Source organism: Hevea brasiliensis, chromosome 13 (genome assembly GCF_030052815.1).
Source record: "Hevea brasiliensis isolate MT/VB/25A 57/8 chromosome 13, ASM3005281v1, whole genome shotgun sequence".
NCBI lineage: Eukaryota > Viridiplantae > Streptophyta > Magnoliopsida > Malpighiales > Euphorbiaceae > Hevea > Hevea brasiliensis.
Window position 1 is genome coordinate 66,560,597 of NC_079505.1, and position 18,573 is coordinate 66,579,169.

Genomic DNA, 18,573 nt, shown 5'->3' on the forward strand with positions numbered 1-18,573 from the left:
GTTATCATTTAAAAAATAGATAGATAAATATACTAAATTCAAATGTAAAAAAGAATAACTCCATTTAAATATTATAAAATTTCATAAATACTATCTCTTAATAATTTTTTTTCTAAGAAATTATTTTTTTTTCTTGAAGAAAAATATATTTTCAAATACAGAACTTTCTAAGGAAAATAAATTTTTCAAAAAAAATATATTCAATAAATTTTTTTTCATAAAAAATCCAAATAAAACTTTGTTTGTTTGTTTTCACAAAAATATAAATAAAGAAATTTAACCCTACTATGAACTTTTAGACACAATTTAACAAAATTCTTTAAAATTTTTATTTTAAAAACAAACTGTTCTTGAAAGTAATTTTTCTAAAAAGGATTTTTATTTTTATTTTTCATAAAATAACATTTTTCAAAGAAATTTTCAAAAAAATGTTTTATAAAACGATTTATTTATTTATTTAAGGAAAAAACGATTTATTTATTAATTTTTAAACTTTATGAACTAAATAACAATTTAATCAAGAATAATAATTTCTTTTCACGTGTATTTAATCAGAAAAGTATATTGTTTTAAAAAAAAAACTGAATTCAAAATAAAAAATTGAATTATTCAAACTTAAAATTATAGAAATTGACTCATTAATTAATTAAATTATATTTATTAAATTATATTTAATTTTTCCTATAATTGATCATCTTATGTAAAATTAATAAAATTATATTTATATATTAGTTTTTCTTAAAAAATTAATCATAATTGTAAATGAATTACAAATTTTTTGGTTGCTTAACTCTTGAATCCATGGAAGATCTTACTCAGCGGAATGGAGAAGGCCTTTAAAACATTCTCATAATTAGTTTATATTATTTAATTAATAAAATTATTAACGCCTCGTTTATTTTATAAAAACTGTCTCTATCTTTTAATATTTAAAGCATTTAAAAAAATAAATTAATGAAAATTGTTTTCATAATAAAAAAAAATTAAGTCATTTAAAAAATTAATTTAATTTTTTTATTTTTTATTAAAATATAAAAATATTTATACATATAATCCTATAATCACATATTATTAATTTAATATTATAATTAAATAATGAAAAATATTTTCATTTATATAAATTATTTTTTACAAAATAAACGAAACTTAATTTTTAATTTCAATTCATTAATTTAGAGAAAAAATTTAAGAAAAGTATGGAAAAAAAAAGTATATATTGTTAATATTTCTCTAGATTAAATATGAAATTATATTTAGAGGTGAGCATTTGGTTCGAATCGAACTGAACCGAATTAAATTATAAAAATTAAATTTTAAATTTTAGAAATCGAACGAACGAAATGAGTAAAATTTAGATTAAAATAACCATTCTTTTTTTGATTTTTGATTGATTTTTTAATTTAGACTTGATTTTCAAGTTATTTGATTTAATTTTAGCTTTGGTTTAAACTTAATAATCATTAATCAATGAAATTAAATAATTAATATAAAAAAAATTAAATATAATTCATAAATTTTCCATATAAATAAATTAATTTAAAAATCAATTCGGTTCAATTTAGTTCGATTTGAATATATAAATTACTATTCGGTTCGGTTCGGTTTAATAGATTTTTTTCTCTTTAAAACCGAACTGAACCAAAATAACCAAAATTTTTATAATATAAAATCGAACTGAACCGAGTAAATTTTAAAACCGAACTAATTAAACTAAATTTACTTGATTCGATTCAATTTTTCAGTTTGAATCGAATTCTGCTCAGCCCTAATTATATCTTCAAACTCACTTCAAGAAGTGAATTAATGAAAGTCAAACTCATCATAAATTAAAATAAATAAATAAATAAAAGCTGCAATGTTACAAATATTTTTCTCCTCTATATAACTTATCCTTTAATTTAGCAATGGGGTTCATCTAGTTAAGGATGAGTGAAATTAAATATTTTATTTAATGAGATCATTTATTTAATTAGCTAAGTTTAATTATATATAATTATGTAAATCAATATATATATATATATATATATATATATATATATATATATTAAATTTTTAGTCACAAACAAAATTTAAAATAAATTAATTAACTGTAAATAAAAAAAATCTAAAAATATATTTTAATAATAAATACATTTTACAATTTTTTTTTAGTGTGTCAAATATTATTAAGATGATGATTTCACTTTAAGAGTGGTTCTCTCCTTATTAATGCTACTTAGTTAATAAATTTTAAATATAATAAAAATATTTTTATATATATCTCAAACCTTTATATATCATTTAAAATATTAAAAATGAAATTTTGTAAATGAATTATAATAATTATTAAAAATATTTTATATATTTTTTAAATTTTTTTAATAAAGTTGAGTAGTGTCAATTGAGCCACTGAATGGCATGTGGCTCCTTCTTGAAAGTTTCCTTCTTTGTCAGTTGGATTTTAACTCCGTTAAGAAATACTTTAGTATATATTATAGACTAAAATTTATTGATTCATGGTAACCTAGCGAAATCATTTTATTTTACCTCAGTTCGACACGCCATGCTGACATAATGACTAAATATTATTTCCTCTTAAAAGCGTAATAAGAGTCAACAGTTAATTATCTAATAGTTTGTTTCACTGAGTGTCATATCGAATTCAGTAGTAAATCCATTCCTGTTGAGTTAATTTAAATTAAAGACGTCAATCGGTAACCCTGAATTTCAAATCTAAGGGATTATGATTGTTATACCTAAAGAGTCTTATTTTTTATAATTAAAAATAAATAAGGCATATTAATCAAAATCAAATAAATTTGTTTACTAAACCAGAATCATTGAGGTTATTATTAAGAAATATACACGTTATTGCCAAAATATTTCTTGATCCTTTTTTCTCCATATTCATCACTTTTAACAGAAAATGCAAGTCTTTTAGGACAAGCAATATATAGTAACATTTTTTACCATAGAGCAAATGTGTGTTTAGTATTATTGTTGTGAAAAATATTTTAGTTAGAGAATATTAAAAATTGATTTAAAATTAAATTTAATATATTTTAGTTATATGAATACTAAAATAATAAAATAAATTTTTAAATTTATTTTAATAGAATTAAAAAAAAAAATTTCTGAAAAACAATTTTGAGTTTTTAAATAAGTTTTAAGTTAACTTTCAAAGTCTATTGTCGCAAGGTTATTACCCTCTCCCAAAAGATACACAAAAAAGAATGTGCAGCATACTCGCTTATATGCTCCAGAAACCTCTCTTATTTGACCGATATGGGACAAGCGTAACACTATTCATTGGACTTTCTTGTACACATCACAAGGCTACTTTCAAGAATCTAAGGAGTTTACCCTTTATGGGCAGAAAATGAATCATCCAATGTTGCCATGCATCACTATGGATATAAACCAGACAAGATATTTCCACCTGCCTGCCAGTTACCATCATTATATAAAATTGAAAACATAATAAAGGTGAGTAAAAAGAGCAGAATTTACATTGGACTCAAGCAGATTGCAAATTGGAAGTGATAAGAAAGATTATGAGGGTAATGATTTTTGCATATAAAATCTGGTTCTGGTTTGTTAATCCATGTGAAAATTCTGGTTTTAATCTCATTTTGTTCTGGAAATGAATTTGGCAATTTCAATCTGATGATTCTTGTCTAAAAACAATTTTCAGAATTTCAATGTAATGTGAATGTTTGTCTTATATTCATTTAACTTATTTTTCTCATTCTTCTAAGTAAGGGTTTAACAAAACGACGTTATTTTGATTAACTTTGCAAAATTGAAAAACAATAATGAAGACCAGCTCGACCCGCTAAACCCACAACCAATTGAACTGGTCAATGAGCATCCGACTGATCCGCCAAGTTTTTCTTGATTTTGGTGATATACGGGTTTTGAGGGCGAATCAAACCATTTGATCATGGTTCAACCAGCCGGGTTGGTCCAAATTTCAAAACTATAAAGTTTAGGTACTATATTGTTACATATTCTAAGTTGAGCTACCGTGAATGTAATTTAGCCAAATATTGTGCCAGAAAGGTTATTAAAAATCTACTAAACATTCTCAATCCTAATTTAGTGATCACATTGAATAAGATTGCAACAGATCAATACTATTAATCAAGCAGTAGTTTTTTCTTCTAATTTAAGCAATGGCAAGCCCCATCTTTGAATATTTGATAGCACAAACATTGATCATAGGTCACAGGCTCAACAGGGGAGGGCTTATAGACAAACTAATATCTTCCCCTGCTACTAGTCTAAACACCATATCATTTCAGTAACATTTTACTTTGATTTGGAGTTGAACAATTTCACAGCTTTTGAGATATCTTCAGTTGAATTAGTACATTGGTAATTTGAATAAAATATTACCCATAATCATCATTGCATTCATTTTTTTTTTATAATTTATTTTAATTGAGATTCAAATTTAAGACCTTATAATTTTGGAGACGACTTCAGTATCATTGAGACTCATATTAGTATATTATATTAGCATGATTATGTTTGTGTTTATATGATTAGATGTAAATTGCATATTAAAAAAATATATAAAATATAAAAATTTAAAATAATATTTAAATCTCATCACTTAAAAAATTTCAGTAAGTATAATTGATTAGCTTAAATTCGAGACTTCATAATTTAGAAATGTCTCATACCTCTAAAACAAAACTAATTAGCATCGATTCTTTTATTAGTAATGTAATCATTATTATCACAGTGAAATTATGAGTTCCAAACTCATTAAAGTCCAATAATAAACAAAGTTAAGCAAGTGTTTTTTACATGTATCATAATAGACCCTTCACTTCATCTTAGAGATGGTGTTGAAGTTGGGAAATTCTTGTTTAGATCCGATTTATCATAATTTTAAGACACAAATATGTAAAACCCCATATACTTAATAGGTAGATCTCACCGTATATCTTGCGTCTTAAGTTCATAGTTTAGGCCCGTTGAGGTTAAAAAACCTACATTGAGAGCCTACAATTTCCTTATTTGCGTCAATTTACAATTATTTCTTATCCATTTAGATACCATTTAAAAGAAAAACACACACACACATTTAGAGAGAAGGCTTGAGGTAGATCATCAATGAACCCATCTCAAATTTTGCAGAAAACTAGTTGTTGTTGCTGTCCCATGCCCTTGAAGCTGCCAGAAAACAAACAAACCAGTCCAAGAGTGAAAAAAACTGGTCAAGAGGGGCAACAGCTCAAGAAAACAAACTAAGACATTGGTCATTGATTTAGCCTTTATTAATATATGTTATAGTTGGGAATTGTAGACAGCAAATAAGCCATACCTTCAGTTGAGAGGTTCCAATTATTGTCATATCCAAGTGACCAAATGAAATACCCAGCAAGACCTTGGTCATTAGCAAATTTAACCTTCTCTCTAATAGATTTGACTCCATCATACCCGATCCAGTTAGTTCCTGAATATGAGTAAGTTGATACTGTCTCCTCATCATACACCTCAGGAGCAGCATTAGCTGAATTGAAATCTATTATGTCAATATAGGGCATAAAACCATCTTCTCCAGGCCCTACTCCCACAGCAGGAGCTCCAATTCCATGCACCTCAGGGTCTAGCAATTGCCATGTTCTTCCATATAAAGGAAGGCCCATCACAAGCTTTTCTGCAGGCACCCCTGCTTCAATCCAGGATGATATCCCATAGCTAGTGCTGATATTAGTAGACTTGTCATAAAGCAAAGCATGTTCAGCTGTAACTGAAGTATTCCATTTACCATGATAATCAAAGCACATTACATTCAAGAAATCAACATATTTGCTAATCGCATCAGTTGGGTACTCCCTATACACATCAGATAAGAAAAAACTTGGAGCAAAATAAACTCCTGCAGCTAAGAGAAGCCGAGGTTGGCCAGATAGAGATTCATACTCAATTGCATTGTACCACTCTTCAAACAACAATGAAAGGCTTGACATGTCTTCTTTTGTATTAGGAAATTCCCAGCCAAGATCAAGGCCATCAAAATTATATTTTCTAGCTACTTCAATGCTAGAATTTATGAAGGCTGCCCGACTAGTAGCATTACTAGCCATTGTGGAGAAAGTGCTTGCATTTGAATTACCTCCTCCGATGGATAGGAAGGTTTTTGCAGGAAGCTGTTTTGCATGAAGGGTATTTGTGAAACTCTTCATCCATTGATCATCATGTTGTGTGACACCCAGTTGGTAACTAGACGTATCTAGCCCAAGGAAGGCATAAAATAGGTGACTGAAACAGGTGGGGATTGTTGATGGAGGTAAAGCTTCAGCTTTCCATGAAGGCCAATAGCCACCTTTGATGGCACCAGAGAGAGGTGTTGGAGCTGGTGCTGGTCCAGTTGCTAGCGGGGGAGACCATATATAGTCTGAATTAGACTCATCATCAAGAGTATTATAACTGTAAGTGGAAGCTAAAAATGTTGGAAATGCATGAACAATGAAGATCATGGACCACAAGAGTGGCACCAAAACCCTGCATCTAGCCATTATTTTGAGCTCCGAAGAGTGAAGATTAAGAGCCAGCATAGGTAGATAACCTTCTTAATTGTGAATATATATGTGCGAATTTGGATATACCTATGCTATCAAATGCCAAGGTTACATCGAAACTCTTTGGCTGCTTCTTTGATGCTGTGCATAGGGGGCTGCGTTTGACCCGAATTTCAGTTGGTCTAAACACGGTATCAGTACTTGTCTGTTACTGTTATTAAGCGCCTGATTTGTTTCTTTTGTTCAAAGTTTTAAAATTTCTGTCGGCTTCCTTTCTTGTCAAATTGACTAAAGATGCTGCTGAAGAACATTCAACTTAGTCCTTAGTTATCATCGAAGTTTCTCTGTTGATTAAAGCTTTCTTGCAAGAGTACAACTTGGCAGCAGTTCTTACTTCTGCCCTTGGATTGGTTTGCTTTGGTTGTTAATAAGATTGATTTACACAGAATTAATAGAATCTAGAGAATCAATAAGCTTTAACTCAGTTGTATTAGCCGTATCAATTTTCAAGCAATTTTCCTTAACAAAACACGAGATAGGATTATCTAAATCACTCATACCCCCTTGCCACATTTTCTATTTTTCATACTCAAACATCATACACTTATGTATCAAAACATTTAAATTATGAATTCTATAAAAAATAAGTTACAACAAATTAACTCAAATATTACGGTGTCATCAAGAGCTCAATTACTCTACCAAACCCGCTGTGTCCTGTCATCATATGTACGAGAGTCTCTGCTCCATCTGTGTGCTCTTCTCCAGAAGAGTATCTTCTTGCTCTATTAGGTTCTCTTCCCATTCATGTACCGTCTCCATACTCATCTCTTGTCAAACCATTGGCTCTGATGCCATTGTTAAAGATCTGGGGAGCACAAAGCGCCTGCAAGAACACACTCATACACCACATCCAATAAAAAACAATGGTGCATGATACTTTCTACTTACATATTTTTTACTAATTTCATCTTTTTTCGATGTGAGAATTTCACACTTGCATATTCCCAATAAAAATATTATGTTGTACTCGTATCATGATTCTTATTAATAAATGCCAAATTTTATATAAAAAAAAATCTACTACACCGTATCACAAATTATAAAAATTATCTTATTTTATATTCATACCAATATCACGTACCATGGCGAACCAGGAATTAGGTAATACAGATACAAGTCCTACCAAGAAATATAAGATATTCTTAGAGGGTATTAAATTGAATGGGGATGAAATCTGAACAAATTCACTTGTAAAATTTGGAGGAGCCTTGAGAAATCCTTGTTTTCTTTTGAATTGTCCTAGTTTTACCAAAGGTTATACGCATATTTCATTAATAGAGATTGACTAAATACCAAGAGAAGAGAATAATTCTAAGTGTAAATGGAATAATTAAGGAAATTGAATGCTTCCTTAAATATCTCATTCAGGACACGGCCCAATGTTCTTAAAAATTTGTTGTTAATTGAATATGAACACTGATCTCAAGGCTGTGTCCTTGGATGGAATAACCTTCTATGCAATTCAAAAGCTTATGATTCTTTTGTCCAAGATGATGCAGGTGGGTGGGTCACTGTCAGAAGGTTTTTATGGCCCCATTACAACAGCCAAGAATAGGGATGAAAACGGCTTAGATATTGTTAAATACTCATCCGGTTATTAAGATGAATTTGAATAATATAATTAAGTTTGAAACAGTTTTATATTTAAAAAATAATTTTTATATTAACTTTTGATTTTATATATTAGATATTAATTTATTTATATTAATTTGTTTTTTTTAATGTACACTTTTTCTGTATTTATTATATGTATTCATAATTTAATATTTTTTATATATAATATTATTATTATAATGTATTAATTATTATTATAATAATATAATATTTTTTATTTTTCATGATATGTATATTATATGTGCATTATTTTTAGATTAAATTAATGGAAAAAAAAGTATATCAATAAAAATAAAAAATTATAGAGATGAAATTTATTATAAAAATTTATTGTTATAACATAATTTTATAATTGTAAATGTTTATAAATATATAAATTTAAATATTTATTATTTTGTTAGTTTATATATTTTTGTGTTAAATTATATTCAATATAAAGTGTTAAGTTTGTCAAGACAAATTAATTTTTAATATTTTATAATATTTATAAAATATATATAATTAGCATGAAAATTTAAACTTTCCAATACTATCTACAAGTATATACATATAATAGTAAAATAAATTTAATTTGGTGTAGTTTCATTTAATGTTGATATTTTTTTATTTTTAGTTATTTACGATTGAAATTTTTTTTTGAAATTTTGTTTGATAAAATTAATTATACGCCCCCATATCAATAAGTATCAATATTATTAATTTTTATTTAACATATAATTTACATAATTTTATATTTTCTTATGATGTGGAGAAAAACTTAAAAAATAAAATTGACAAATATAGTAACTAATAAATTATTTATCAATAATAAATTAATAACTAAAATTTTCATTTTATATAAAAAATAAAAAACATTAACGTTAATATATTATTATTTTTAATTAGGAAGATTATAATAAAAACGTATAGACAATTATTCGGTTTACAATACAACTCTTTGTTAAACTAACATATAACATAATTTTAAATTTTTTATAATTATTTTTCTAAAAATAAATATCAAATTTCAATAAAAATTTGTTAAATTTAAATAAATAAAAAATTTATTAAATGGTATAATGTTTTTTATTCATATGAAAATTATACTTTTTTTTAAATTAAAATATCACTTTACGTTTATATTTAAATATAAATTTTTTAAATTAAAATAATAATTTTATATTTAAAGTATGATTCTCAATTTTTTTTTGTAGGTATTCACTATTAGTCAAGTTAGGATTCTTAAAAAATAAAAATTATTATATTTTTTTATATGTATATATATTAAAATTTTTAACTTTTAGTAATATACCATTTTAAAATAAGAAAAAATCAATATTATAAATTCTAATCATACTATTAGTTGTATTAATTTTTATAAATAATTTCAAGCCTGATATTAATTTTTTAAATAACATATATTTATCTAGTTAAATTTTTTTTAATATATCTAATTTATTTTATATGTTTTGTATGATAATTACATATTATTTTAAAATTTTATATTCATATAATTTTATTATACATTGCATACTAATTAAATATTTTTTTATAAATTAATGAATATAAATTATATATATATATATATATACTTTTAATTAGACCTGAACTTATAAGAAATTAAATTAAAAGAAAGTTTCAAAAAACTTAATAAAAGAATTAATATATTTGACTGATAAAAATTAATATTTTTTCTTATTTTTTTACTTAAATTCAAGTATAATTGTATTAAAATATTTTTACATAAATAATTATAAGACAATGATAAAAATCCATTATGATTCATTAAAGAAGTGATTCATATAAATAAAATATCTTTTTATTTTTTAAATAATATAAATCATAAAGTTATTTTTATAAAATTTTATTTTAAATTATATTATATTAAAATTTTAATTAAATAGAATTTAAATACAAGTAGGACTAAGAATTTTATATTTATATAAACTCTAAAATTATATAAAAAATTAAATTTTAAGTCTTAAAAATTTTAAATTTATATAAAGTCTAAAATTAAATTAAAAAATTAAAAAATATAATTATAAATACAATAAATAATGAAGGGTAATTTGGGAAAAACTAATGTTCCCCCCTCCCTCATACATTTGTATATTATATAAATATATATAGATTATATGAAAATATTAGTAAACCTATTTTTTGTGATGATGATAATAATTTAAATTTTAAACTTTAAGTGAAAAAACTGTTATATCTCTATATTTTTATTTGAATTCATTAAATTTTTTTATCTTTAATATATGTAAGGATTGCATTATTTCAAAATTATGAAAACAAAATTTCCTAAAAATTTCTCAAATAAAGTAAGTGAAGACTATTCTTATTGTGGTAAAATAATAATTTTAAAATATTAAAAAGAAAAAAAAAAAAAGATTTTTTTTTAATGTCCAAAAAAATAAAAAAAATTAATTTTTTTTATTAAAAAAATTAAAAAGTTGTTAAAATAAAAAAAATATTTTTTTGAATTGATAAATAACATAAAAAATCACTAAAAAAAAAATTTTAAAAATAATTTTTAAAAAAATATATATATATTTTGCAATTAGATATATTTACTTTAATGTTATTGCAATGAAAATCATTAATTTTCTACAAGGAATGTCAAAATAAAGATTATTTCTTGTGACTGGTTTTCTTTATTTGTAACCAAATATTTTAATTAAAATTTGTTTTATGAATTCAATAATTCTTTTTAAATATTATAATGAATTGGTGTTAGAATAATTATTATTATTAAAAATTTATATTGTAATATTAAAAAAAATTATAATATATTTTTGGTATTTGTCAAAGAGATAATCTAAATTTTCTTATTTGAGTTACTAAAACATTCTAAATTTTATTTTTCTATTAGCTTGATTAATAATATAAAAATTTTGACAAAGTAGAATTAGAAATTTTTAAATATAATTTTGAACAATCATTTATAGATTTTATTTTTGTGTCAGATTGAGTAATTATTTAATAAACATCATAAAAATCAAAATGGAATTTATGACCTATATAATATTATTTGTATCCATCAAAATCTATAATTAAAAAATTAAAAAAATTCATTTACATAAAAATTGATTAGTGATATGTTAAAATAACTGATTGAGATTTATTTCCATTCTCTCTAACCTTTTGATAAAAATTTATTATATTAAATTATTTTATCATCAATATTTACAAGATCTTTTTTTTTATTATTTTATTAATTTTTTATAATATAAATTTATGAAAAGCAATAATTATGAACCATCAAAATCACAAATTTTATATTGTAAATATCTAATTAATTTATCATGTATATATAATATATTCATTTTATTCAATATATATTAGAAGAAATTTATTAATTTATTAAACAAATTAATTGATGAGATATTGGAGAAAATTAATTATTATCCTCTAAAACAATTATCATAACTTTTATCAAAAATAATTTAAAAAAAAAAGAAATTAAAGTAGAAGGGTATTATTGTTGAAGGTTACTAAAATCATTTAGAAATTATAAAATGTTAATTTTCCTGTTATTTTTTTCTCATTTTGTTGTCATTTGCACAATTATTTTTGTATAATTTTCTAAACTTATTTATATAATTACATTCTTTTGGTAGATATTTAATTGGAATCATAACAACTGATTCTAATAAAACTTTGTATTCTCTTACCATATTTATAGTATTTTATTTATATTATTTTAATTGATTAATTTAATATTTCTTATTAATTTTATTTTCTTATAATTTTTTGAACTTACATTAGTTAGAAATAAAATATCGCTATGGTAATTTAATATTATGATAAAAAAATTAATTAGATATCAAAAATAATTAAATTATGATAATATAATATTATATAAAAAACTATATATAAAAAACTTAAATCATGAGAATGAGCAATGGATACAAATAATATGTAATGCTTTTGTAACAAAAAGTTATTTTTAAAATTTCAAAAGATAAATTATGTTTAATCTTTTTTTTTTTTAACTTTTTTCCCACTTTCATTAATAAAAAAAATTTTTTTTTTTTTGATAATGTTATATTATAGATAGATTTAAAATTGAGCTAGTAATTTTAATAAATTAAAAGTAAAGATATTTAATTATAATTTTGTCAAACTTTAAATTAAATTATAATTTATTCTAAGATTTGATTGACATGATTCAACTTTGTACTCTATATTGACCTGACCAAATTGCAATTGAAAATAAAATATTTATGAACAATTATTTTTAATTTTATAATTTTAAATCATACATTTATTTTTTTGAAAACTTTTATTTTTTATTAAAATTATAAAATTAATATTAGTTTTATTCTTTTTACCTAAACTAGTCAAAATTAAAATGTAATTATAATAATTTCATTAAAGTTTTTAATAAATTGTTTTTAATTTATTATATTGAATAATGATTTGAGAATATAAAATTATTTATTTTTATTATTAATAGAAATGAAAAAAGTAAAATTTGTTTTTATATGAAAATAAATTTTAAATTTGATTAAAACTATATTTTTATTAATATAAATAATTAAAACAAGGGCTATAAATTTTTGATCAATAATGTAGTTCATCTACTTGAATTCAATTAAAAATTAAAATTCTTAATTTTGCTAAATTTTTATATAATTAAATATATATATATATATATATATATTTATTAATTTTATTAAAATAATTTTTAATAAATTAATAATGCTTATAGAATTATAATTATAGAATTACTATATTAAGAATTATAATATATTTTTTATATAAGTATAATTATTATTAAAATAATATTAAAATTTTAATTTATACTAATTACTGTAATATTAAAAAATGAAATTATTAAATATTTAGTGGCAATATTTCACTGCTAAAAGTTATTAATAACAATAATCATAACAATGGTTTAGTAACAAACTTTTTATTACTAAAAGATTAGCGAGATAATATTTTGCAGACATTAATTACTAAAATTATTAGCGATGAATATATTGGTCGCTAAATATTATTAGCGAAGTTTAATGGATTTACATTTAGTTGTCTTTAATATGCATTATTAGAAACGATTATTTACCTGTCACTATAAATATATTTTTTATAGTTTATAAATAATAAATAGATTAATTAAATTTTATTTTTTATTTATTAATTTCTTATTTCAGTTAATCACTTTTTATAAAATTTTATATTTTATTATAGTTAATTAGTAAAAGTTGTAACACCCCTATTTGCATAGCCTGATATATTTTACTGTTTCGGTGACCGATTTCGGTCCGAACAGTTAAGGGGATTAGAACCACACTTAAGACAACTAGAGAAGCCATAAACACAAATAATTGGTAAAGTCTAATTAGTTAAGTATAAACAAGAAAAACAGAACATAAGAAGTTAAACGAGCCGAGAGTCACAGCGATGGGTGACCTTCTTGGGAACGACTGCGAAGTCATTTTAAACTCAAATTTCGAACCGTAAAATGTGACGCCGCAGTCCTTAGGACTCTTATGAACACAGTGGAAAAGAGAAAATCACGAAAAAGAACTGTTAAGCCAGTCAAATAATTAGGTCAGGAAGCAAGAAGAAATATGTAATTAATTGCAAACCGGGATGAACCGGTGAGGGGCAATTTGGTCAATTGACCCCGAGAGCTGACTCCTGACCTAACTGTCAAATAAAATCAGAGAAAAGAAAATTTCGAAGTCGGGAATTAAATTAAAAAACTAATAGAAAAAAATAAAAAAAAAGAAAGAAAAAAAAAGGTTGAAAAAGGTTATTACATCATGCATGACATCATGCATGATGCAATAAACCTAATATTTAAATAATTGAAAATTTGGGGATAAATCTTAATAATTAAAAGACAAAATAAAAAGAAAAAAAAATTGGTTTCTTTTTTTCATTTCCGTCACCTCTCATTTCCTCTCTCATCTCTCTCATTTTCTTAACCTCCTCCATTGAAGCTCACTAAAAAGCTTCTTAAACCCAAGATTTGAGCCATAAAATTTGTAAGTTTCTTAATTAAAGCTTATAGTTGAGTCTTGTTAAGAAGATTGGAAAGAGAAAAATTGAAAGAAGCTTGAAGAATCAAGAAGTTGGAAAGCTCCATTTGAGGTAAGCTCTCTTCCTTAATTTTGATTGAATTATAAGTATAGAAGTAAGATGAAAGTGGTTAGAAATACATGAAAATATGCAAAATCATGCCTATCTGGAACCCTAGGAAATTTGGCCAGCAGCAAACTAATGTTGAAATGGGTAATTTTGATGCAAATAATGAAGTGGTTAAGTGTAAGTGAGGGTATGAGTACTAAAAATGCATTTAGAATTCAACAAGTGAGTAAGATATGAAAGTTAGGATTTGGACCTAGAGTTTGAGAGGCAAAATTGTAAGAAAATGGTAAATGATATATTTGACCTAATGTGAAATGAAAAATGGTCATTTTTGACCAAATGAGGTGTGTTAGAAGTGTTGGAATTAAAAGCCAATTTCGGATTGGATAAGGTCATGTGCTGGCAGCATGACCAAAATCTCCTTTGAGGGACCAAAAATGAAATTTTACAAGTCCAATGGATATGGGACCAATTGGAGATGAAAATAGGCACTAAATTACACAATTTTCATTTGGGAAGCATGCCCAAAAAGTGACTAAAACCTAGTGAACAAAGTGACCGAAGTTGAGAAATCGCAGGCTACCCTGCACAAACTGACCAAATGAACAGTGTTTGTTTATTTAGTCATAACTCGAGCTAGGCAGGTCAAAATGACCTGAAATTTTACTAGTGGTTAGATGAGATATATACCTAAAACTTTCATGAAGAACACCAACCCAAATTATGCCATTAACCCAATCAAATTACTGAGCCAAGTTGGATCACTGAATCTGCAGACTGCAGATTTGCCATTTGAACAGTAAAGTTTCAATGGCTATAACTCTCTTTAGAAAACTCCGATTTAGGTGATTCTTCAACCGATGGAAACCTAAGAAATATTAGAACATTTCATATGAAGAAAGTTAGACCAAATTATGGACCTAACTTGATCAAATTGCTGAACGAAGTTGGAATTAATAATCTGCCAGAACAAAATTCTGCAGCATGAACAGTAAACGTAATTTGCTTATAACTTGAGCTACAAAACTCCAATTGGGGTGATTCAAAAAGAAGAATAAACTTGAGGCAATAGGGAACATTCTCTATGAAGAAAGTTTTGCCAAATTCCAACAGTAAACTGACCAATGAAACAGTATAATTAGGGACACTAAAACTGAAAATTGACAATTTTGCCTAAAAGACCTAAGTTTTGAGAAAATGACCAAAACCAACAAGTTTAGTGACCAAAATGTGGTATGTGGGTGAAGTTGGAGTTCCCATACCTACTTAGAAAGTCAACTATTTGACTTGAATAGTATAGTGAATAATAACCCGAAACACAAAAATTTCGAGAACGTCGAATTTAGCACGTTAGAGTTAGGTAAAAGTGAAGCTAAATTTATTTTGGGTTTATGTTAAGTTCTAGTGCTGAAACATTGTAAAATTGTGTGTTTCAGTTGGAAAGGATACCGGGAAAGAACCCGAGGAACCGAGTCGAGGCCAAGAGGCGACTCGCTTGAGGTTTGTGCACAACATATAACTTTTGTAAATTATTTCTGCATATTGTTTTGAATAATTTGAATCAGTGAATTATGACAATTTTTATGATGTTTTGATTTAAATTGTGGAAAGTTAGTTGTGTATATTTGAAATGACAATGTTTAGCAAATTGTTAAGATAAGTTTTGAAACCGCAGTGTCATGACCATATATTTGAACACATCACTAACAAGACTAATGGGGGTAATTAGTTTCGAATTTTGATTCCTTCTCTGGAAAAGTGTTGAGGTGTGCCAGTAGAAGAGGAGGTGAATGGATATCCATATATTTGAGCTAGCTAGCCTTGTGATGTGATTTCTCTTTAGCCTCTGGCTATTGAGATTCTATTTGTTTCGAATGGCATGATCTAACAGTGGGTTTTATGAAATATGTTTTGATACTTCGAAATGAACTTGGTTTGCATTAAAATCTCATAATTCATGTTTTGTGTTTAATGCTCATGTTTAGTCAATTTTTTGAATAAATGTGATTTTATTTTTGCATAAAAATTATTTTAGTATATTGTGCACCACTGAGTCCTAGTACTCAGTGATAGCTTTTATTGCTGTCGTAGATTTAGAGACTAGAGGAGCAGCAGACTGAGCTACTAAAGATTGAGGATCATTCAGCTTGAAGTCTTCGGGTATAATTTATACCCTAACTGTAAATATTTCTTTTGATGTATATATTACACATAAATGTATGGACATGTAAAAATGAGTCTTGAGCAGTTTGTATAAAATTTGTATAAAGTTGTAATATATATTGTAGTTTGAAACTCTCTTAATGTAAATTTTGTAATGATGTATCTAAATTGTTCTGTCTCTAATGAAGTATGAATGGAACTATTTTATTTAATTTGAATGAAATGGATTGCTAGTATTTTGATAATCATTGGATAGTGGATTTGAAATTTGAAAGTTGATAAATGTGTTGAGAAATTGATTGAGATTGAGTATGAAATTGAAGCAGTTGTTGAGAAAAATTTTTAGAAGTGCTTTTTACAGGTATTTGAAGAACTGTTTTCTCAAAATACAGAGGGAACTCTGTCAAAATTTTTATAAAATTTGCGGAAAAATAAAATGGATAAAAAATGTTAACTAAATTTACTTTTAATCATATGTTTTAAATACCTATTAGAAAATGCTCACCACTTAACAAAAATAAGAAAATTGTTTTAAAATCCCTTGTAGGGTACTTAATGAGTTATCAGTAGGTGAAGTTCGGTAGTTCATTAGGTATTCTACGGGATCATGTTATACCTTACAGAGGGGTAAGGTGTGATATGTTTTAGTGGTATCAGAGCAAGTTTTTGAAGTATGTTTTAAATTGCGAATTTGTGTCTTTTCTTTGTTAAGTACAGCTGCTCAATGTCCATAATTGTTACATACAGTGCATTACATCATGAATATGAACTAACGGAGGGAAATCTCTATGTGTTACTTGTTCAAGAGATACCCTAACTTCAGCCTGAAATGAAAGAAGGGGATCGCTCAGTTGAGTAATCTGTTGAAGCTGAGGCACAAGGGGAAGCCCCAGCTTTACCGAATGTCAGTGGTTCAGTAGCACCAGCCCTGCAAATGCCGTAGTTTCCTGCACAGTTCGCACAGCAGATGGCTGCGATGTTTTAACAAATGGCTGGGGTATGCCTGTTCAAGCTCCACCTCAGACACCGGTGGCACAACCACTGCCTCCAGCCAGACAGTATGATAAGTTATTGAAGTATGGGGCTGCAGAATTTAAGGGTACAGTGGACCCTTTAGAGGCAGAGCAATGGCTCGAAAAAATGGTTAGAGTATTTAAGAAGCTGCATTGCTAAGATGAACTAAAGTTTGAGTATTCTGTGTCACTACTGCAAGGGGATGCGTATGATTGGTGGAAGACCATCCCCCACAGCTTGGTTGAACCACCAGTGCTGACCTGGGATGAATTCATTAGAGAGTTCAGATAGAAATACATCCCAGATGCATATGTTGACCAGAAACTGCAAGAATTTTTTAGTTTAAAACAAGGAAATAGATCAGTGGCAGAGTATGAGAGGGAGTTCTCCCGCTTAAGTCATTATGTTGGGAGTCTCCTTATTACCAGAAAGGCAAGGTGCAAGAGATTTGAGACGGGTTTGAAGCCCAGTATAAGGATGCAAGTTGTGGGATTTCGACACAACAACTTCTCAGAGCTTATGTCTCAAGCACTTGAACTGGAGAGAATTGAATCAGAAGCAACCCCAGTGAAAGAAAAATCAGAAAAAGCTGAGAAATCAGAAAAAGACAAAGGGGAAAAATCAGTTGAACAGAGTTCTGGTGCTACCTCTAGAAAGAGAAAGAAATTTAGTAGACCTAGCAGGGGTCGAGGTGGAAGATTTAGTAGGGGCAGATTTTGCAGGCGAGAGACCCCTAGGTCAGTCGTGATCAGCGAGGGTTCACATTCTGCCCGCCCCTGTGAGACTTGTGGCAAGATTCATGGAGGGGAATGCTATTGGGACATTGGAGCCTGTTTTAACTGCAGAGGCAAGGGTCATTTAGCAAGAGACTGCACTAGTGCTCCGTCTTCGAGATATGGTCCAGCTCTTACTACTGCTGAGGGATCTATTCAGAGTCCTACTCCCAGAGGTTCACAATTAATTGGCAGAGGAAGAGGCAGAGGTAGAGGCACCTTTGCTTGAGCGATCGAGGGCTGATTGGTCGATCGGGACAAGGAAGTGCTTCAACTGAATCTACACAATGAGACAAATGAGAAGAGGTGAGACTTCTGATGTGGTAGCTGGTACATTCTCTATCTCT

General features: G+C 26.4%; 2 protein-coding genes across 2 annotated transcripts in view; both read right to left on the reverse strand.

Annotated features, from left to right (window-relative positions):
• Nucleotides 1-18,573, reverse strand: part of LOC110648341 (VAMP-like protein YKT61) — a 43,306-nt gene that overhangs the window by 9,636 nt on the left and 15,097 nt on the right. The gene's annotated exons all lie outside the window — the stretch shown is intronic.
• LOC110648347 (class V chitinase CHIT5a) lies at nucleotides 4,931-6,536 on the reverse strand. Its single transcript, XM_021802560.2, has 2 exons — nucleotides 5,315-6,536; nucleotides 4,931-5,163 (listed from the first exon to the last, which is right to left on the reverse strand). The coding sequence occupies exons 1-2, from the start codon at nucleotides 6,510-6,512 to the stop codon at nucleotides 5,132-5,134; spliced, it is 1,230 nt and encodes a 409-aa protein (XP_021658252.2). The 5' UTR covers nucleotides 6,513-6,536; the 3' UTR covers nucleotides 4,931-5,131.